At 37.9% G+C, this 23123-nt stretch overlaps 1 protein-coding gene across 1 annotated transcript in view; it reads right to left on the reverse strand.

The window, feature by feature from the left end:
- Positions 1 to 23123, reverse strand: part of LOC121967778 (protein SEMI-ROLLED LEAF 2) — a 99883-nt gene that overhangs the window by 5889 nt on the left and 70871 nt on the right. The window contains exons 16-17 of the mRNA XM_042518220.1: positions 5333 to 5524; positions 5061 to 5198 (exon numbers count right to left, since the gene is read on the reverse strand). Coding sequence (XP_042374154.1) covers positions 5061 to 5198; positions 5333 to 5524 — 330 coding nt within the window. The remainder of the gene's footprint in view (positions 1 to 5060; positions 5199 to 5332; positions 5525 to 23123) is intronic.

The raw sequence follows: 23123 nt of genomic DNA on the forward strand, positions 1-23123 counted from the left end.
AACCTAGCATTAATGCAATAGTTTAATAGAACCATTCATTGAACATTTGTTATAGTTTTAATGTTGGCTGGCAACCTAACACAACCCTTCTCTTTTACTCGGGCTTGGAATCGACCATGACTGGTTTGTCATGGGCGGAGTTTAATTGTTACCATATATGGAATTGTTGAAAGTATTAAAGAATATTCTAATTTGATTTGATATGATTTGATAGATTAGGAAAGTAACTTAAAAGGAAAGGAGAGGTCAATCTGTGATTGAGAGAAATTTTTATTTTCCTTTTGTTTATGATCTTCCTTTTCTAGTGTCTCCTGCATCCTTCTACTTTAGTTGGACTCTTTGTAAATTATGTAATAGATGAAAATATGTATGTTCTTTTTCTCTTCATACAATTCTACATGGTATCAGAGCAATAGGGAGTAAGGATGAATTTTAAGGCAACCATGATTGGCTCTGGCTCAACATATTTGGCTGCTAGGAGTGAGGTGATGCCTTTGGAGGTAAATGCCCAACCGATGGCCGGTTTTTTCCTTGACAACTCTACTAGCTCTCTAAATTATCCTTCATAAACTGAATGGAAAAAAGTACCTTGAGTGGTCTCAGATAGTGCGGTTGGCAATAGACGACAAAAGAAAACTAGGATATCTGAATGGTGAAATCAAATCCCCAACCACAAAGGATCCAAGATTCGAGCAATGGCGGTCTCAAAATTCTATAGTCGCTGCTTGGTTAATCAACTCTATGGATCATGTGATTGGAAAGTCATTTATATTCCTACCTACAACTCGAGATGTGTGGGAAGCTGTTAGAGAAACTTATTCAAATTTAGACAATCATTCTCAATTGTTCAAATTGAATGCCCGACTGTGGATAATGAAGCAAGGAGATCGTGAAGTAACAACTTTTTATAATGAGATGATTGTTTGGCAGGAGTTGGATTGTTTGAAGAAGATTGGAAAAATCCAAGCAATAGTTCTCACTATAAGAAGATAGAAAGAGGTCAGGTATTTGTGTTTATGGCTGGTTTGAACAAAGAACTTGATGAGGTTCGAGGGCGTATCTTGGGACGAAAGCCCTTGCCCCCTCCTAGACAAATTTTTTTAGAAGTACGTAGAGAAAAAGCGAGAAGACATGTGATGTTAAAAAGCATTCCTGAATCAAAACCAAAAATGGAGGGATCCGCTCTTACCGTTCGTGTAGAATTTGAAGGAAATAGACAACGAAAACAAAGGCCTTGGTGTGACTATTGCAGAAAACTGACATACATGAAAATTGTTAGAAGTTGCATGGAAAACCAGCAAATGGGAAAAGAAAATAGGACAGTGATAACAAGTTCGGGGGAGAAAGTCATGTCCTTCATGTGAACCATTCAGATCCAAAACAACAATCTTCCTCAAAATCTTTTCCCTTCATAAAGGTACAAATGGAGCACTTACAAAAACTATTCAAGTTCCAATCCTTAGGAAATTCTAACTTTTCATGTGCCCTTGTTGAGTCAGGTATTGCTCCCGTTGGTACCATTGCATATACCAAATCTAATTACTTCTGGATCTTAGATTCAGGTGTCACTAATCGTATAACTAGTATTTCGCAATAGTTCTCTTCATATACACCAAGTGCAGGGAATAAAAAGGTCAAAATTGCAAATGATTCCTTTGTTATTGTTGCAGCTCAAACTATAATATTGAAAGATGTTCTACATATTCTTACCCTTTCGTACAATCTTCTATCCATCAGTAAATTCACCCATGATTAGAATTGTAGAGCTAATTTTTGTTCCTCGCATTGTGAATTTCAGGATTTAAGCTTGGGGAAGATGATTAGGGATGCTAGGCTTTACCTCCTTAATGAAGGGTCAATTATTGGAAGACAAGACCATAAAATTTGTTTCAGCTCTATTTCTGTTCCAAATAATAGTGAAATTTTGTTATGGCATTATAGATGGGGACATCCTAGATTTTAATATTTAAAGTTATTATTTCCCAAGTTGTTTATGAATAAAGAGCAGTCAGGTTGTCAATATGAGTCATTGAATTAGCAAAACATCATCGATCTATTGTTCAATCCTAGTCGTACAAAAAATCTGCACCTTTTACTATAATTCATAGTGGCATTTGGGGTCCTTCTAGAGTGACCACCCTTTCTGGAAAATGTTGGTACATTACTTTCATTGATGATCATACTAGGGTCACATGAGTTTTTTTGCTAAAATAAAAAACTGAGACTGCAATGATATTTAAAATTTTCTACAACATGATTCAAACTCAATTTCAAACTCAGACTTCAAAGTGATAATGGAATGGAATTCTTTAACAATATGTTAGGGAATTTTTTATGCTGAGAAAGGAATTGTGCACTAAAATTCATGAAATTATACACCCCAACAAAATGGGGTTGCTAAAATAACAAACATCTCCTTGAAGTTGCTAGAGCCTTAAATTTTTCAACTAAGGTCCCTAAGTATCTTCGAGGGGGGGGGGGGAGCAGTTCTGACAACAACATATTTGATTAATTAAATGTCACCCGAAATTTGGCATTTAGAACTCCAATCCAAGTCTTCACATAATGCTTTCCTGATTCTCACTTTGAAAATCTTTGGAAGTGTTGCATTTGCTCATAATTTTGATCCTAGAAAATCAAAACTTGATCCAAAAGCAAATAAATGCATATTTGTGGGATACCCTACCAATCAAAAGGGTTACAAATGCTTTGATTTAGTTTCGAAAAAGATATATGTCTATGTCACCTTTCTCGAAGGAACTTCATACCAGAACTCTCATCTTCAGGGGGAGAACAAAACTAATGAAGATGAATGTATTGATAAATCTGACTTAACCTTTGCACTTGTTCCTAATGATGTCGGATAACTAAAAGTAAAAGAGGTAGAAAATCTGAAAAATATTGAATCTACCGACAAACAAGAACACTATGTGATAATGCCATCTCAAAATTAACAAGTTGAAATAATAGAAATGGATGTGAAACAATATGAAGGTCTTGTCTATTCAAAGAAAAAAGAAAGCCCTAGTCCCTAGCTTCCTCAAGAATCCAATCAGAGGTTCGATCATGAAAATCATGATTCACAAGGTCTTGATCTTCCAGGTAACTCTGAGTTAACTCTTCTAGTCAAGTAGATCTTCTCATTGCTCTTAGGAAAAGTGTTAGATCTTGTACAAAATATCCACCATCAAATTTTGTGTCTTATGAAAATATTTCACCTTCCTATTGTACATTTATTTCACAATTGTATACTGTATCCATTCCAAACAGCATTCGGGAAGCCATGAATGTTCCTGAGTGGAGAGAAGCTATTTTTGAGGAGATGAGAGCTTTGGAGAAGAATTCTACTTGGGAGAAAGTGGGCCTACCTAATGGGAAGATAGTTGTTGGTTGTAAGTGGGTATTTAATACAACTCAGATGGATCCTTAGAGAGGTACAAGGCCCGCCTGGTCGCTAAGGGGTTCACTCAGACTTATGGAGTAGACTACTCTGAGACTTTTGCTCCGGTTGCTAAGTTAAACACAATAGGAATACTTCTATCTATAGCTGCTAACCTTGATTGGCCATTGAATCAGCTAGATGTGAAGAATGCATTCTTAAATGGGACCCTAGAAGAGAAGGTTTATATGGAACCTCCACCTGAATTCATTGAGAAATTTAGAAGTAAGGTGTGCAAGCTAAGAAGGTCTATATATGGACTCAGACAGCCCTCTAGAGCTTGGTTTGACAAGTTTACAAGGTTTATTAAAGGTCAAGGATATCCTCAGGGTCAATCTGATCATACTCTATTTACTAAAAGATCCACCGAGAACAAGATTTCAGTGTTGATTATCTACGTGGACGACATAATATTGACCGAAGATAATGCTGAAGAAATGAGCAAATTGAAGCAAAGTTTAGCCAAAGAGTTGAGATTAAAGACTTGGGTCAGCTCAAATATTTTCTTGGAACGGAAATTGCAAGATCCAAGAAGGGCATTGTGGTTTTACAACGAAAGTATATGCTGGATCTTTTAAAAGCAACCGGAATGAGTGGCTGCAAACCATCAGAAACTCCAATAGATGTTAATATTAAGCTTGGAGAAGTCAAGCAGAGAATTCCTGCAGATGTAGGAAGGTACCAAAGACTGGTTGGAAGGTTGATTTACATGTCACACACACATCTTGATATTGCCTTTGCTGTGAGTATGGTGAGTCAATTTATGCACTCTCCATTTAAAGAGCACCTTAAAGCTGCATATTGAATTCCCCGATATTTGAAAGGAACTCCAACAAAAGGGCTCTTCTTTAAAAAAAATGACAAGAGAGGGATTGAGGTGTATACTAATGCTGATTGGGCAGGATCAAAGGTCAACTTCATGGAACTGTACATTTCTTTGGGGCAATTTAGTTTCTTGGAGAAGCAAGAAACAAAGTGTAGTTGCTAGAAGTAGTATCGAGGTAGAGTTTAGATCTATGGCTCAAGGTGTCAATGAGGTTCTTTAGATTAAGATCCTAGGAGATCTTACTAAGGCTATTAACCTTCCTATGAAGTTGTACTGTGATAATAAGGCAGCGATCAACATTGCTCAAAATCCAGTTCAACATGACAAAACATAACATGTTGAGATTGACCAACACTTTATAAAGGAAAAACTCAATGAGGGAATAATTTATACTCCATTGTGCCAACTTCACAGCAAGTGACAGATGTGTTGATCAAGGGCTTATTGAAACAGACATTTGAATTTCAAGTCAACAAGTTAGGCATGATAGATATCTTTGCACCAACTTGAGAGAGGTGTTGACAGTATTAAAGAATATTTTGATTTGATTTGATATGATTTGATAGATTAGGGAAGTAACATTGAACGAAAGGAGAGGTCAATCTATAATTGAGATTCTTATTTTCCTTTTGTTTGTGATCTTCCTTTTCTAGTCTCCTGCATCCTCCTATTTTAGTTGGACTCTTTGTAAATTATATAGTAGATGAAAATATGAATGTTCTTTTTCTCTTCATACAATTATACATGAATATATATGAAACCAAATTAAGAACAAAAGGAAATGAATGAAGATACCTCGTCAAACAAGACTGATTCTTCAGTCTCAAGAGCTTGGCCATTATTCCAGTTCAATGCAGGCTCCAATGCAAAAAAAGGTGCATCTTCAGGCAAGAAATTCCCATCCAGTTGCTTAGCTAGGGCATCCCTCTCCAGCTGAAGAAACAAACAACAAGAGAGACAAAAAGAGGATGGCAGAAGAATAGTCAATCCAGTGAAATTCACAAGTTGTAGGATATATTCAGAAACACAAGTTAAACAGAGATAAGAATGATGATTCATGAACTTACATCAAATAATGTTGACAACCCGTCAACAACCACATCAAGTAACTTCAGATTTGAATGGTCCATTGTGTTGCTTATGTTTGAGAGAGTAGATTTTGCTGCTAGTTGATCACTTTCAGAACTATAGCTATGCATATCTGATTGAGGTCTTACATATATCTGGAAATCTTCACCAACTTTGATATATGGATCAATCTAGAAAATTGAGCAAACAAAACTTAGGTACCAAGTATCCAACTTGAACTTAAAAATGCACTTCAAGAAATTAGATGGACCAAGGTAATCTTGAAGTTAATCATATTTGGAAAAGAAACATTTTAAAACAAAATGCCAAGGAAATTTTAATGAACCTTTCTTTCTAAAGAAAATCATAGAACTACGAATTAACCATGGTTTAAAATTTTAAGCCGTATCGGAGTTTCGGTCTATGACTTCCGATACAGTTTCGGTACCATATTGTGTCGTGCCGATATGATTCAATATTTTTTTAATATAAAATATATTAATAAAAAATTAACTTAATATTTTAAAATAGAAAATATTTAAAAAATAAAAAAATACGAGATCTCTATATATAAATAAAGAAATAAATTTTATTATATATTTTAAAAATAAATTATATATATATATATATAATGGAATAGTTCTATTAGGGTTTAATTAAGCTTATTTAGATTATCCCTACTATAAATGAGAGTTAATTAAAGGGACTTTCGTATAGACACGTGGACATGGAAATGACTTGGCAAGGCTAAGGACGTGGTACCTAGTAGCTCAAGGTACATGGAGAATAGAGAAGGGTTGAATGGAACAATCGATGGATTGCAAGACGAGAAGCATCAAAGGCAAGTGTGTATAGGAAGCAGAGTATATAAATGGAGCGTGAAGGATGGCATTGGAAAGCAACAGAGGGCTCATGGATTCAAGGGACGAGAAGCTTGTCGAAAGATTACTAGAGCCTCACTAAGGATGGCACAAGGAGATCGAGGGCTCGGGGCATCCGAGAAACATGAAGCTTGTGGCAAACGATAACTATTGGTGAGCTAAAAGTTACGAGAAAATTATACTCGAGAGAGGGTAGCTTCCAATCTTTGAGAACTTGGTCATTAAATGGATTGTAGTCAACATGTTGTCAAGTCGATTAATGGCTATGTGGACTCATAAACTAATAGAATAGTATTTTTATTAACTAGGACTATGATTGGCCAACTAATCTAAATTGGATGAAGCAATCATCAATGGAATTGAAGGAAACATAAGAAATAGTCGCAATCCACTACATTCGATCAAGACTACTCGATTGATGGATATGGTTAGTCAATTAGTCGATTAACTAGTAAAGCCTAGATGTAAAATATCGAAAAAGGGTGAATTACCATAAGGGAATTTTTCAGAATTTTTAAAAAAATTTCGAAAATTTTTCGGAGCTCGTATGACGAGTTTACGAGGATAAATATTGGGTCCCGTGGAAGCCTGTTTGGGCTACCCCGTTTTAGCAAGGAAATGTTGATTTTCTTTTATTTTTATCCGCCTCCTCCCCCGCGTGCCCGACACCTCCTCAAGCCGAGCTCGCGCCGATCCCTTTCCCTAACCGCTCCGAGACGGTTCCTTCTCCTCTTCTCCTTTTTCTTCTGCGACACCAATGCCTCGCCTCCACCCGACTTTTCTCCTCTTCATCTTCTTCATCGCGCTGCCGCCACGTTGACTACGACCAGAAGCAAGGAACCGCCGGCTATGCCCTAGCTCCCCTCTGCCTTCGTCTCTCCCCTTTCTCTCGGCAAAGTCGCAGACGACCGACGCCCGGTCACCGTTCCGACCAAGCGCCACTGGCTCTCCTCTAGCCACGAGCGAGGTTGCCGATCCTCCTCTCTATTACCTCTGACCCGGTGCCCTAGCCTTCGTCTACCGTCGACGCCTCGCCGAAGTTTCTTCTCCTCGGTGCCAGCCGCTGAGCCCCCTACCGATCGCCTTCAGCCGCCTTCTGCGTGAGGCCTTCGACCGAATCAAGGAGAGCCCGAGCATCTCCTCCTCTCCTCTTCTTACCTGTGTCCTAGTCTCCAGCCAACGATCCTCTGCCACGCCAAAGAATCCTAGATTTTCACCAGATCCAGAGAAGGGTAAATCGTCGCAAATACCATTTCGTTTACATATTCAAAGAAAAGGTAAAGAAAACCATTTTTATGACTGGATTGTAGTGGTAAATGGATTTCTATGTTGATTCATGATTTTCTTTTGATCCGGACAGTGAGGAGGGTCTTCCTGCAGCTGCTCTTTTCAGCTGTGGATCACCGGCTGAAGCTTCGGAATTAAGTAGAAGAGGTAATTTCGAATACGAACTAGATTTAATTCTAGCTATGAAAGGGATAGGGTTATTAGGGCGATAAGTAATGATTAGGGTTAAGGAAATAACCCTAGTTGAGCAATGGAGCAATTTGAGTAGAGTTACTATTTACGATCGATTAGGGTTTTTCCCTAAATTGTTTTTAAGGATTTTATTTAGCTATTCATTTGAGTTGTAGCTAAATAAAAATGTACATATTGGTGACACAGGACTTTGACGCGAGACGAGCATCTCGACGTCGGATTTGGACCGGATTGGACTTTTCTATTGGTGGCAGGTACTTTGACTTATCTTTTTAGATATGTCATTTGATATGCATAGTAGTCTTTTAACAAGTAGTAATGATTATGTTTCATATCTGCATCGGTTTGTCACTACTGGATACATGTTACATGCTTGTTTTTTCTTATCTGTTATGCATTTTATGTTAGTACCCACTTGATTATATATATGCTCATAGAGGTAGTGACATACCATGCCTCATTATGTTCATGACCTAGGTTTTTATACTTTATCTGACCTGTGTACCTAGACCTTTGATTTGATCCATTTGTTCTATGGTACACATTATGTAGAGATGGTATCAGAGCGACCTTGCGACTGTGAGTGCGCCTGTCGCAGGAGCACCCAGGGCACCACCTAGCGAGGGAGTTTCTGGGATTTGTCTGTGGGGTGATTCATGGATACACAACCAGGACGTTGTGTCTTTAGTGGGGACGCTGCGATGTATCAGTCGGCTTGCAGTCTCGCTCTCGCTCCGTTGGTCCACTCACGTGGGTAGTGTTAGCGTTGGCAGACGGGGATCCCTCCTCCGGACTTGCTCGGGGAGATGAGGCATTGAGCTCTCTCCCACTTATGATTTGAGGTAAGAGGATAAGTGACTCTCGCAGATCCCGTCCACTCGGTCGCTCATCGCAGGCGGATGGCAGAGTATTGTCGTAACCTACCCCTTGGTCTCACCATCGCGTGTGTGAGATGGTGATGGCGATAGGAGGTGACGGGACCGTGATACGCCATCGTATCGGCGTTGATATTTTGCTGTTTGCGCGTTTGTTATTCGCGTATTGGATGGTTGCGATTTGTTTGACAGATCTACAATTTCTATACCTCTCGATTTATTATCCATATAGTCCTAGGAGATTACTGACTTGATGTTCTCCTATTTATTTGTGCATTTATCCTTCTTATATCGGAAGATACATGGCTGATTAGTGCTATTGTTATTTTCTTTATTATGTATATCGGTTACCAGGTTGACTCACCCCGTGGTTATTACTATTTTCAGGTTGAGGCTGCCCGGAGGAGTTCCAGTCGCTAGTCCCCTGCAGATCGTGAGGATGTGTGTTTTTATCTTTTGGTTTTCTTATTACTATCTAGACTTGTTCTGGTTTTTGACACTTTGGATATTGTATGGTTTGATAGTCGATGGATTTTATTGGATATGTTTTGCTACATGTCTGCCTGGACGGCAGAAGAGGTGAGTTGATTTTATCGTTGTGATTTGTGTTTTATGGGTGTAGTGGAGTAGGATATAAGTTTTGAGCTTTATGGGTGTAGTTGAGTAGGATTTTTGACTTGGTTTTTCCTTATCGTTGCATTTGTTTAGTTTTTTACTATTAACTGCGTGGATTCTTGCTTATTTTACTTTTATGTTATATGTATGTTCCGACCGTGTTGGCCGAGATATCTGGATGATGTAGTAAAGTTTCAGATTGTCACCCGTACAGGGGAGATGCTGCCGAAATTTCTTCTGGCAGGGACTATCTGGGGCGTAACAATTTATTTGGTATCAGAGCCACGTTGGCGATACTTGTTTGTTTTTTGTGTTATGGATTTTTGAGATTAATCTGATACCAATTTATTGGTATCAGAGCAGGTTACGATACCTGCTTTTGGTGTTCTAGATTTTAGGGTTAGCCCAAGTTTGCTAGTTAACTTGGGTATTTATTTTCGGATTTGTACGATTTTCGTCGATTTTCTCGTCCGGAACTTGGAGGAAAAATGGAAACTGGACAGCAATGGAACATCTCCAGACGGCAAATAAATATAAAGGTAATTTTATAATTTTTATACTTGTAGTGATATTTGTGTTATAACTTAACAGATATGAGGAGATCTACACGAGTAGCTGCGAGACGTGGTGCTGGACGGCCACGTAAGAGGACTTTGGAATCTCTGGCAACGGACTCGCTAGAGATCCCTCGGGTTTGAGTGCATCGGTCGGAAGTGCACTCGAGATACTAGGGTGCGTCGGGCTCTCGGACCCGGATGGCTCCTTTGAGGTATCTACCTCGTCAACACGACCCACCCTACCGTATTTACGCAGTACCACAAGGCTCACCGACATACGCTCACCTGCTCGGTCGAGCCTATGGCGCGACTGTGCACCACCGCCACTGGAACTACCGTACGACCCACCCTCTGTCCCAGACCTCAGACGATGTAGCGCCATTCCACGTCTGTGATCTGGTTGCTCCGTTTCCAGTACCACCACCCACGTACCACCAGGTATATGCCCCGATTTACTGGGCAGGAGCACCTCCCGGTCTATTCATGAGCCGTACCACAGTAAGCACCCCTCGAGTTGCCTTGACGATCCCTACCCACCTCACTAATATTGTCAGCTACAGAGGATTCGCGGTACGAAGTCGATGAAGAGTTGATTCACATTATTCCGCGGGAGATCGAGTGTGGCCCGATCTGGATTGAGATTATGACGGACCTTCTACACGGCTTGCTCCGAGTGGGAGAAAGCGGTGGTTGCTTTCCATTTACCGGGAGGTCACACACAGTGGGTATGACGTTCCATCGTAGGTGAATAGAATATCATCTGGGTCAATTCGAGAGGAGGCTTGAGGATTTAGCTTTCCACGAGGCATATCGATGACTCCAGTTTACGAGCGAGAGTCGGGAGCGATCGCGGTCAGCATTCGTGGCGCAGTATAATGAAGTTAACCGATGGGCAGATTTTGTCTAGAACTAGTCGAGACGCTTTGAAGTTCAGAGAATTTATTCGAGAACTTGATGGACATACGTAGCAAAAGCTTAGATTTTGGAACGGATCTGATCTTGGCGTAGACATCGAGCGAGACACGACTCACCGAGGCGTGCGGACAAGAGAAGAGGAGGCGGGCAGACCGACCGAGCAAGAGTTCACGCCGGACAAGAGTGGGTCACCAGAACAGGTTATGCCAGGCATGTCGCATCCAGTTTCCGCAGAGGCGGTCTTCATCAGGACGTTTCCGGCCTCCTACCCGGAAACAACCCACCCGGGATTGGGCATTAGTAGAGAAAGTCAAATCTATGGTCAAGACACTTCCAGACTTAGCAATACCCCCAGCAAATTGCTTTGTTATTATTGAATCTGATGGGTGTATGGAAGGATGGGGAGGAGTCCTTAAGTGGAAACCGCAAAAGTTTGATCCAAAGTCATCAGAGCTAATATGTGCCTATGCAAGTGGCAAGTTCTCCCCTCTGAAATCCACCATAGATGTTGAGATTCATGCCATAATGAATTGCCTGAATAGTTTTAAGATATATTATCTTGATAAGGAGGAGCTTCTAATCCGAACAGATTGTCAAGCAATAATAATCTTCTTCAACAAAACAGCACAAAATAAACCTTCCCGTATTCGCTGGATGGCCTTTACAGATTTTATAACTGGTTTAGGCATCGCTGTACAATTCCAGCACATAGATGGTAAGGATAACCACTTGGCTGATGCTTTATCCAGGCTTGTTTGTTTTATTATAGGTCCATGGAACCCATCCGAAAAAGATACAACAATTCTAGCCCATTTCGAGGAAACGATGGAGCAGCTGGAGAGCAGGCCTCATATTCAAGTCTCCCAACACCTTGCGGGCCTTATCCATTACTGGACCAGTATGAAGAACTCGCTGAAGGAATTGGGTCTAGCACCAACACCCCATATGAAAAGGACAAACGACAACATATGGAGGACATCGAAGACACCGCAGCAAGGAATCTCCTCAGTAGCTTATGAGAGTTCATGCTTATCATCAAAGCTAAAGAAAAGGACTTTGCTAGACGTTGCAAGGTCAAAAGAGGACTACACCTCTACTTCAAGGACGCTTTACCAGAAGTGATTCAGACTAAATATGCATTATTGGATACCTTTATTCGCATGCAAGGAATTGTCCAGAAAATAAAAGATACACCACCATAAGGAGGCAGAGCAATGGTGGGCCCTAAAAATCCAAAGAGATATTATAGAATCTCTTCACATGGGTTGAGCCTCGGGGAGCCGCTCATTTAAAGAGAGCATAGCTGTAAAGCATGCATATATCTTGTCAAGTCATATCCAAAAGAGAAGATAAGGCTTTTGTGAGTGACGATGGGGCCCAATGAGCACCCGGTTCACAGCCTAATTCCTCTCATCTTTTTCTATATAAGCATCCTAGTTTCTCATTGCAGAACACACACCGCTTCACGGTATAAGTTCTACTTTGAGCTAAGCAACTAAGCATCCTAAGCATTGTAAGTTTTCTTATTAAGTTCAAGTCCCTTTTCTTGTAATTTAGTCCTGTACTTGGCTCTCTTGGTACATTATCTAAGCTATTTGAAAAGAAGACGTTTCCGTCCCATTATGGTATCAGATCTAGCTATGGCAATGGTTGAGTAAACACCTTTTACAAGTTCTACTTTGAGCTAAGCAACTAAGCATCCTAAGCATTGTAAGTTTTCTTATTAAGTTCAAGTCCCTTTTCTTGTAATTTAGTCCTGTACTTGACTCTCTTGGTACATTATCTAAGTTATTTAAAAAGAAGACGTTTCCGCACAATTCTGGTATCAGAGCCAGCTCAGGCAATGGTTGAGTAAAAACCTTGTCAAGGTATTCAACAGGGGAAAGGTTGGGATAGCAGTAAAATTTTCCTGAGGCTCTTTTCTCTTAAGCAATAAAGGATATCTTTTAGTTAAAACTTTGAGGCAAGTGAATTGCAACTGTTGATCAGTTATAGCAAACCTCTAAGGCATGTCTAGCGAATTGCAACTGTTGATCAGTTATAGCAAAAACATGAACTAATATAGTGTCTGAACAACCAAACCTTTGAAACAAGTTACTTAGAATTTGTTGTGATAAGGCGACCGGAGTGTTAGAGTGTATACTAAAAGCCTAGCTTTTGGTATAAACATTTATCTAGAAATAAGAATCACATTGGTCAAATATCTACATTTATGATAAATGTAGTTGTTCAATTAATTTATATTGTAGATAACATGGTGTGTGGTGTCACACACAGAGGATCATGTTATCAGTACCTTATAAATTATAAACTCACGACCATAATGGAAAGGAACAAACCATTGGAAGGTCGTAGTGTAATTAGGTATTAGTTTATCTTAACTATATAATTACACAAGTACACTTAGAGAGTAGGACCAGTTGAGGTCGTTTCTTTTATATTGACTTTATAAAGAAAAAAGACCTCAGTTATGTGTGCTCTTAATCCTAATATAATAACAATATATTGATATTTATTTCTTTAATTTATCATGGGTGAGATTTAGTTCGATGAATCGATAAGCCCGATAAGTTGGGAAATGATATCACTTATAGTGTGTGTTGTTGATGATCCTAGTAATCTAGGTTGAGAATGAGGAGCTCATAAGGATCACACTGCAGTGGACTTATCGATGAAGTTGAGTACTCTTGGAGCTAGATATTAATTAAGCGAGTTGTTAGTAACTTACTTAATTAGTGGACATTAGTTTAACACACTCATCATAAGAAGGAGCCCAAAATGTAATTGGGATTGGTGCGATAGTTCAATAATAGTTCTTTAATGGAATGAATTATTATTGATGAAATTTAGTTGTGTGTTCGGATTCATCGTGAGACCAAAACCAATTCCTCCTCTTCCTATCGTAGCCTCTAGTATATAGAGATTTATACCCACCGTACCCACCTTCACCCATTGCTTGGAACCTAGTGAGCTAGACCCGGATAAGCCGTTACGGTCCCAAGCTTTAGAATATTTAAAAGGATTTTATTAAAATTATTTCTTATGTGGATATCATGATTTTAAAGAGAGTTTAAAATTAAAATTTCCTTTTATAGCTTTCAAAAAGATTAAGAGAAGAGATTAATCTCTTTCCTTATTTGTAGATTAAAAGGATGGTTTTAATTTTTGGTAAAAACTTTCCTTTTTGTAAATCATCTACATGTTTAAAGAGAGTTTAAAATTTGAAATCTTTCCTTATTTGTTGATTAAAGGAGGATTTTAAATTTTAATAAAACTTTCCTTTTACGTAATCATGATTTCAAAGAGAGTTTAAAATTAATAATTCTCTTTTATTAGTTTCTAAAAATTGAGAAAAGATTTGATATCTTTCCTTATTCGTAGTTAAAAGAGATTTTAATTTTGAGATAACTTTCTTTTTATCCATGTTTAAAGAAAGATTTTAATTTATTAAATTTCCTTTTATAAATCAATCATGAAGGGATTAAATTATTGGAGAAATTTTATAAATTTCTGAGACAAATTAGGAAGTTTTAATTAATTAAAACTCTCCTTGTTTTGGGGAATTTGAAAAGAAAAAAATTGTTTTAATTAAATAAATTTTTCCTGGCAAAAGAATTAAGGAAGTTTTAATTAAATTTCCTTATTCGCCAAGACCAAGGATTATAAAAGAGGGGTAGAGAAGGCTTCATGGTGAACATCTATTATCTCTCTCTTTTTCCTTGGTGTTGTGGCCAACCTCTTCCTCTCTTCCTCTTGGTGGTGGCCGACTCTTTGCTTGGAGCTCTTGTGGTGGCCGGATACTACTTGGAGAAGAAGAAGAAGAGAAAGCTTGTATCCCTTGGAGGTTGGTGGAAACAGATCTTCATCTTTTGGAAGCTTTAAAGAAAGGAGAAGAAGGTGTTTTGGTGGATTCTCATCTCGGTAAAGGGATTAGAAGAGGAATATGATAGAAGATCAAGAGGTCTTTCTAAAGGTATAACTAGTATTTTTCTTTCCGCATCATATTAGTTATTTTGGAAATAATACCAAATACAAGAGGCTTACGATTCTAGTATTTCGAATATGTTTTCAAGTTGTGTTCTTTTGTTTTATTTTTCCTTGTGATTTGATTGTTCTTTTGGTTAACCTAAAGTTATTTTAGGAAATTAAATATTAGATTTCTATAAAAGGTTTTGTCTGGTCGGTGGTGGTTGCTCCAGTACTAAGAACCAATTATGGAAATTAATATTTAATGGAATTAATAACTTAAGGTGATTTGGGTCGAACGTGTTAAGTTCCGCAGGAGATCCAAGTCAAAACCTAAAAGAACAAATAGATTAAGTTTTGGATCAAACGTGTTAAGTTCCGCAGGCGATCCAAAATTTAATTTAAAAGAACACATGGTAGCTAGGAAAAGGTTTAGACCTTTGTACAAAATTTTTGTACAGTGGAACCTCTAGGCTTTCCGAGTAGCAACCAACACGGAGAACGACGGGTGGATTGCAAAAGAACAGGTCCTAACTTGGTAGTAAGGCAAGGGATGCCGTTTAAAAACCAAAGGCACACCTGTGTGAGCAAGAAAGCCTTTAGAACTCCCTAAGCTGTAAGCAATAATTTTTAAGGAAAATGGTAGAAAGGGTAAAGTTGTAATTGTGTCTATGTCTAGACGCTGGGAAGAAAGCATTCAGGAATGGTATACTAAATCCCACACCTCGAACCTAGAATACCTTGATTTAGCAAAAACAGAAAAACAACCTACCAAAAGAGAGTTAGCTCACAACATTTCAATCATCTACGATCGAGTTTGTCTTCCTGTAGAGTGCACCTCAAAAATTTCAAACAAATAGAGGAACAACTAGAGGAAGTAAAAGCTGAAAATCAGAACCTTGGTAAAGCCTTGAGAAACCTTACTAAGGAATTTCTTGAAAACAAACCATTAACAAAAAGGCAGTTGGAAGATCTTATTATAAAAATAGCAGAACAACCAAAATTAATTGAACAGCAAGCTTTACAACTGTCAGAAGAATTAAAAAGAAAGGTAGATAGGGTAGAAACCCTACTACACAAAGTAGAAAAGTGGGTGTCTACATGAGGTACATCAACACTAAAGCTACAAGCTCATATAAAGAAGCACTTCAGGCTACAGAAGAGATTGAAGCTCCGGCGCTTGGCTTTTGTAGACCTTCTGAATATAAGGGAGGTATTAGTAGCAATATTGCCCTTATCAAGCAGGCAAATACTCAAATCCAACTACTGGTAAATATTCTTGAGAAACTTGAAGCCTTAGAAGAAAAGATTAAGAAGCTTGAGGCAAGAGAAGCTCCACAACAACAACCCCTTCCAGAGGCTGTGATTCAAAGCATAACTAATAAAATTCAAGCTTTATCTATTCAGGAAAAACCCAAAGAATCAACAGGGAAGCTAAGGGTTTTTATAGATCCTTTCCATATCTTGAAGGAAGAGCAAGCAAAAATAAAGAGGTAATGGCTTTGCGAAATCAAGACCCTCCTGTTACAACTATAACAAGAACAGAAGGAGCACCCTTATTTGAAGACCAAGTAAGAGAATACCGCCAGAACCAGAGGCGAAGGTACAACGCTAGAAGGGCAATACAACGAGTTACCAGAAGAATTACGGGAGGAACCTATAACAACTCTTTGGAACAACAACTGGATCCTCAAACTCAGCTTAGACTCTCTATGCAGGAGAGAGCTGCTATTGTTCCAGCGGAAGTCCTATACCACTCTAGAAGAGATGATGTACACCACAGAGTGTATGTCCACAGATCTGAAGAAGCTATACTGGTCACAAGTAACCAGATAGATCGGGCTTTCATACAACCAGAAAGCTATATCCAACTACAAAGAAGTGGGATGCGCTTTCTTCATATGGGTGTAATACAAGAACGAGTTCAGATCTTGCATCGTCAAGAAGAAGGAACTCTGGCTTTAATTGTTTTTAGAGATAACCGATGGCAGGGAGATCAAGCCATATTTGCTACTATGGAAATTGACTTAACCCATGGAAGTCAATTAGTGTATGTTATCCCTGACACAATGCTTACAATTTCTGACTTCTACAAAAATATACAGGTGTCAATACTTACAAGAGGATACGAAAACTGGAGAAACGGTGAAGCCAATTTACTGGTCACTCGTGGGTTAGTAGGACGTCTATCAAATACACCTAATGTCGGCTTTGCCTATGAAGTCCAGAATGTGGTTGATTATTTGGCCAGTCATGGAGTTAGAGCTCTTCCAGGAAGAAGCTATAACACCAGAGATGTCCTTGGGCACAACTGGATTATAAGACAATCAGTAGTCAATATACCAATGCAGCCCACTGAAGTCAACACAAGAAATATGCTGGATGGGAGTGTTTCCCTACAATTTGATAATTATCAAGCTGCAAGCTCAGCAGCCCCTCCTAAATTCAATTCCAGAGATGAGGAGGTACAATCAGATGAGGAAGAAATTAATAGCCATACTATTGCAGTACTTATTGAGGAAAGAAGACCTGAGGAAGAATTATTAGTCAAAAGAATATCATCACTAGCTAAGCTCCCTATTAAACGAACACCAGGAGCAGCCGGGTATGATATTTCCATTACACATACACAGGATATACCTGCTAGAGATAGATCTTTATTATCAACAGGTATTTGTATACAAATCCCTCAAAATACCTACGCCAGAATAGCCCCCAGATCAAGTGCAACATTACAAGGCAACATTATCATGGGAGGTGTTATAGACTCCGATTATAGGAGCGAGGTAAAAATTATGGCTTTTAATACAACAAATGATGATATATTTCTGGAAAAACAGGAGTGCATCGCTCAGCTTATTTTGGAGCAAATATCTACACCTAGCGTACGAGAAGTTGAAGTTTTGAGCTCCACTTCAAGAGGAATGCTAGGATTTGGTTCTACTACAATAAGGCAGGTTTGCTCCAGCACTAAAGCTAATCCTAAATGTAATGGTTGTCATTACTGTTACAGCGATGAAGAATATGCCGCAGAATATGAGGAATATGTAGCTGCCCGTCCTTTACCTGAAAAGAAAATACTTCAAAAAGACCATAAATTGAAGCAGAAAGAGGTTATTTCACTTTTAACCATTAAACCTTTCTCTGAAGAAAAGTTATTAGCCATGCAAAAGGAGGCCAGAAAATATGCAGTGGATCAACATAAATTTTATGAAGAAGAAACCTACCTTAATCTTTTAGATGGCACTCCAACACTGGAACGAAGCTTTGCTATTACTACTCGACAACTAAGAAATTCCAGAGAATACAGGAAACAGCTACAAGCAGAACTCGACTCTCTACCTCGAGCAACAACATCCTCACAAGATTCATCCTCAACTCCTACACAGTTTCTGTGTGTACTTACAAACAGTGATACTGACAATAATGATGATGATTATCTTACCTACTTACAATATCTAGCTTTACAGGATGAACCTAAATATCCCACTTCAGAAGACGAATTCGTTAATCCGTTCGCGGAAGCTGGTGGGAATCATGAACATATATTTGCAGCAACAACTTCCGCAGGTGTTTCTTCTGCTTCTGAAATCTCAAAAGAATGGGTTACAGATTATCCAAGACTACAGCAGTTACAGGAACAGATTTATTCTCAAGAGGCATGTTCCTACAGGCCACCTGCTGATGTTACAAGTGGAATTTGCTATTGAGTTGATTCCGGGAACCGTCGAAAGCTCCTTACCGTATGACACCTAAAGAGTTGAACGAACTGAAGGTTCAACTGCAAGAGCTTTTAGGCAGGGGATTTATATGCCCTAGTGCTTCTCCGTAGAGTTCTCCGGTATTATTTGTCAAGAAAAAGAATAGTACTATGAGGTTGTGCATAGATTATAGACAGCTGAATGCAGTGACCGTCAGAAATAAGTACCCCTTACCACGGATCGAGGATTTGTTTGATCAGCTCAGAGGTACCTCAGTGTATTCTAAGATTGATCTACGGTCCAGATATCATCAGCTGAGAGTCAAAGAATCTGATATTCAGAAAACAGCACTCCGTACCAGATACGACCATTATGAGTTTTTGGTAATGTTATTTGGGTTTGCCAATGCTCCAGCGGTATTTATGGATTTGATGAATGGTCTACTCGCGTTCCGAGGAGGCCAAAGTTGACACTTTTAGGCCTCGCTGACCCGTCAACCAAGAGGCTAAAGAAGGGGAAGTCTGAGAAGACAACGGAGATCAAGTAGGTGTTGATGATCCTAAGGCTCTACATGATAGACTTTGAGATGGAGGAGCCGTTCAACACGAAGATCAACAGAAGACCTATTTACTACTCCTGACAAGCGCGCAAAAGCACGACTGCCCACTACGGGGTCGCTCAACCCTCACAGCGATCACGAGGCGATAGCGCACGATCGCCTGGCGACAACCCGCTGTGGGGCCACCTGCTGCGTGCGAGTGAGGTCGCCCTCTAAATACTCATAATGAATAAACAATGAAACGGATAAAAAAATCGTCCTTCCTTACGAAATAAACGACAGAAAGTTGTCTGCACGGAAAACTTTTCTCAGTTTTTAAATCTATCCTCCCAAGTAAACTAAGCATAATGGGTTAGAGAGGAATGGAATAGTGAATACCCCATGTAGATGCTATAATAAAGGGTCATAATCATGGTTATCAAACCATGTTTGTCCCAAATATTTAGGGTCACTAGTCCTTTCGTCATCGTCATCATAAAAATCATGTTTGCCCCAAATAATTAGGGTTGGTCATTACATGGTTCTTTTCCATCCTTTTATTTGTAGCAAGTTTATATCATAAAATAATCAAATCAATTAAATTATTAATCTTAAATTAGAGTGAATTATATTCTATAGTGAAGTGTTTGTTTAGTTTGAAAGATGATAGTAGGGGAGTGAAAGCAACACAAAAGATGTGTATAAATGTTAGGGTAGCATATGTAATTGTAAGACCCCATCAACATTTTCTAAATCCATTCAATCTCAAAATATTAGTGATGTGTGTGATTCATACGCATATTTTCGATCTTATTTTGCATGCATTTCTATATTATATAAGCATATTTGTATTAACAAGTAGTGTTTTCATTTATTTTCATCTTTTTGGTTAAGGAGGCCGATTTTTTCAGTTTATGTTGACAGGACATGAATATCTTGTCAATTGGATGCATTTGGTGATGGAAAGCCTCATTTCAGCACTATACATAGCCAACTCGTTGCCCCTACGACAGTCGTGTACCACACTTAAAAGCAAAGCGTGCATCAGAGCAACAATAAAGGGTCCAGCACTGAACACGACTGTGCTCAGCACTGCAATTGGACCGTGTCAAGCAACAAGCCACACAGTCATGACGCGAGTGGCCATTTCCTCCTTATTCGTAGGATTCCGTTAAAGACCAAGCAACCTTCGAAAGTTATAAAAAGGACAAGAAGGAATAGGCTAAGGGATCATCCTGGGTTTGCGACAAAAACCCTATTTGGGAAAGCCATCTTTGAGAATTAGAGATTATTCCTCTGTCAAGGAGCACGTGGAGTTCTTCCAAAGACATCGAGACCGTCTAGAGACCAAGTTCCTTCTATTACTTCATTCTTATTTCTAGTTGTAGAACGATACTTCTCAATGTTTTTGGATTGTAACTCCATCTCTATGGAGTAGTCTCCTGATTCGAGGATTAGAGAGTAACTTATGTTTTGTTAGACGAAATAATGCATTGATCCTCTTTTTATTAATGATGCGTATGATTCTAGATTGATTCTAGTTTGCTTTCTCTATCCATCTATGTTGCTAGATTCAAGTTAGATAGTAACCTCGTTGGGAGCAAGGGGCAAACTCTAACTCATAATCATATAAACATACGATTGGATCCATAGAGAATAAAGGACAGACCTAACAGTGAACCCTAATCTCCGACCTATAGAACCGACTTGAGAGCTCATCTACGAAAGTGCTTTGAACTCGCTCAAGACTTACACGATCTGTCATAGAACTTAAAGGGTATATCCTAATTCACTTTATAAGTTACAATAGAGATGGACACATCATGTTTGTTTTCTACTCCTCCCCATAGATGCATTCGATTACCTTTAGACAAATGCCTTCAACATAATCCTACGTTGAAATAAAAGAGGTGCATTCATCAACAATCATTATAGTGAAACTGAAATCCTAGAATTGTCTTTTGTGTTCTCTTCCTACACGCACCTTTTCTCGTTTGTCTAGATAATTGCCTTGGCGAATATTTTACTATTCAACATGGTTCCAATGAATAATATTTTATTACTTATGACAACCGTGCATTTACAGAAATCGCACATCAACTAGTCACTTGAGATGGGCACACCCTCTACTATATAGATATGTGGAATTGGCGATCATGGAGCGTACCAGCTTCAATAATTATATTTACATTATTTCAATTTTTTTTTCTCCGTCCCTTTACACCTTCAATCCTAGTTGATTAAACTGATAGAACTGTAAAACCTAGTGGTTGCCTTAATTATATTGATACAACTCTATCTATTTTCTCATTTTATTATTTATTGCATTGCATATAATTGTTTCTAAGTAGTATAATTTTTTATTTTATCATTTCTAGTAACCTAATACATCCATTTTATTTTTTTTCTCTGAAACAATTTATTTTTATGCATATTACTTTCTAACACATTGACCCTAATACTAAGTATGATAGACTATATAATATTCCCTTCTAACTTATGGGGCACATGACTAACAAATAATACTCCAGAAGCTCCTGTTAATTAGAACTACCTATTCTTTATGCTATTGCCAACATCTTTATCAATATAATTTGTTAAAGAAATTATTCAAGAAGACATCTTTATCAATATAATTTGTTAAATAAATTATTCAAGGCGTCTAAAATTATTCAGAGAAATAAAAATGTATCCAAATCTTGTACATGTGCAAATTTAAGTGCATCAATCAAAGTTTAACTCTCAATTATTGATCAAATATATACATGTATATAGAAATAAATTTGATTCCTAATGTTTTGGAAGCATTATTTAATTTGAAATTATAAATTTATACTTCAGTAGGAAATTATCAAAATACTCAAATATTAGGATACTCTTATAATAGTAAGTAATATGGTACATGTTAGATTTTATAACTCGTTACTCTAAATTTAATTCGATTGTCCTTTTAATTATTGTAGGCTTAAATTTAGAGGAAAGTTAAAATGAAACAAAATTATAGAGAAGTATAGGATTAAAACTCATGAGTTGATCTACACATATTTTAAAGTCTGTTGAATCATGCTAAGTATTGGCATGCAATATTGAAACCATATTATTCCAGGTAGAGATCTAAAGTCTGACGCTATATGATACTTAAAACCTTGCATCATTTTATAGAGGTAGGAACATGACTTCAAGTGAGATAGAAAAAAGGTTAAGGTTCTAAATGTTGAATACAAATAGGACAATAACATAAAAAAAAAAAAAATTATTAGCTTATTATTATCAATTCAAATAAAGATGAAATGTTATGGCTATCATGATTGTTATGAAATTTCCTAAAGGGTGCGCATAAAGCAGAAAATTTCCTAAAAGATGCCCTAAGTTTCATCTTTTTCTGAGATGGTGCACTTTCTTTCACTTTTTTCAAAAATTCAAAATACCTTAAGTTATAAAAATTATTCTTTTAGATTTATTTTAGAATTTAAATGTTATTATTTCAGAAAAAATAAGGATACAGTTGGATTTGTAGGAGCAAAATATATTTCAAAATTAAAATGCATTGAAATTAGTTATATTGGAGGTCATCAAGGTGGTGGTTTGGCCAAATGGCTTTGATGGCCAACCATGAAATATAAAATTAAAGATATATATGTATATTGAGCATAGTTATTGAAGGCACGAGTCATCCAAAAGTACATAGGTGTTATGGGGTCTGAGGCGCTAGACGTAAGGTGAGGCGCATATCTTACCGAAGTAAAACACCTTGGGTATAAATTTTTACAATTCAAACATATATAGAGAATTTCTATCAAAATATTTCACAAACTATTAAGCAATAATGTAAATATAAAATTCACTAACATTCAAATATTGAAATAGTTTATCTTCATAATAAAAATTCAGTACCACTATTTTCAAGAATTAGCACTACAGTGGGGTCGGTTTTTGAAAACTTATGAACTTAAGTCTGTGAGGGGAAAAAAACAACATACCGTAACAACAAAACGAAAGGAAAAAAGCAAGAAAGTGTAGTCAAAAGGACCAATGTTGATGTTGTAGGAAAGAAAATAAAGGGGAGGGGAGGTTGATGCTGATTTTTTAGGGGAGAAGAGTAAGAGTCACGCAAATAGCAAATCAGTTAAATAAGTTTGCAAGAGACTAAGGGAGGATGATATTCATTTTATGGGGAGAGGAAAAGTCACACAAGAAAAATGTGTCACATGCATACAAGTTAATGCAACCTAATTAATTTAAAGAGTAAAAAAAATATGGGTT

This window comes from Zingiber officinale, chromosome 1B (assembly GCF_018446385.1).
Source record: "Zingiber officinale cultivar Zhangliang chromosome 1B, Zo_v1.1, whole genome shotgun sequence".
Lineage (NCBI taxonomy): Eukaryota > Viridiplantae > Streptophyta > Magnoliopsida > Zingiberales > Zingiberaceae > Zingiber > Zingiber officinale.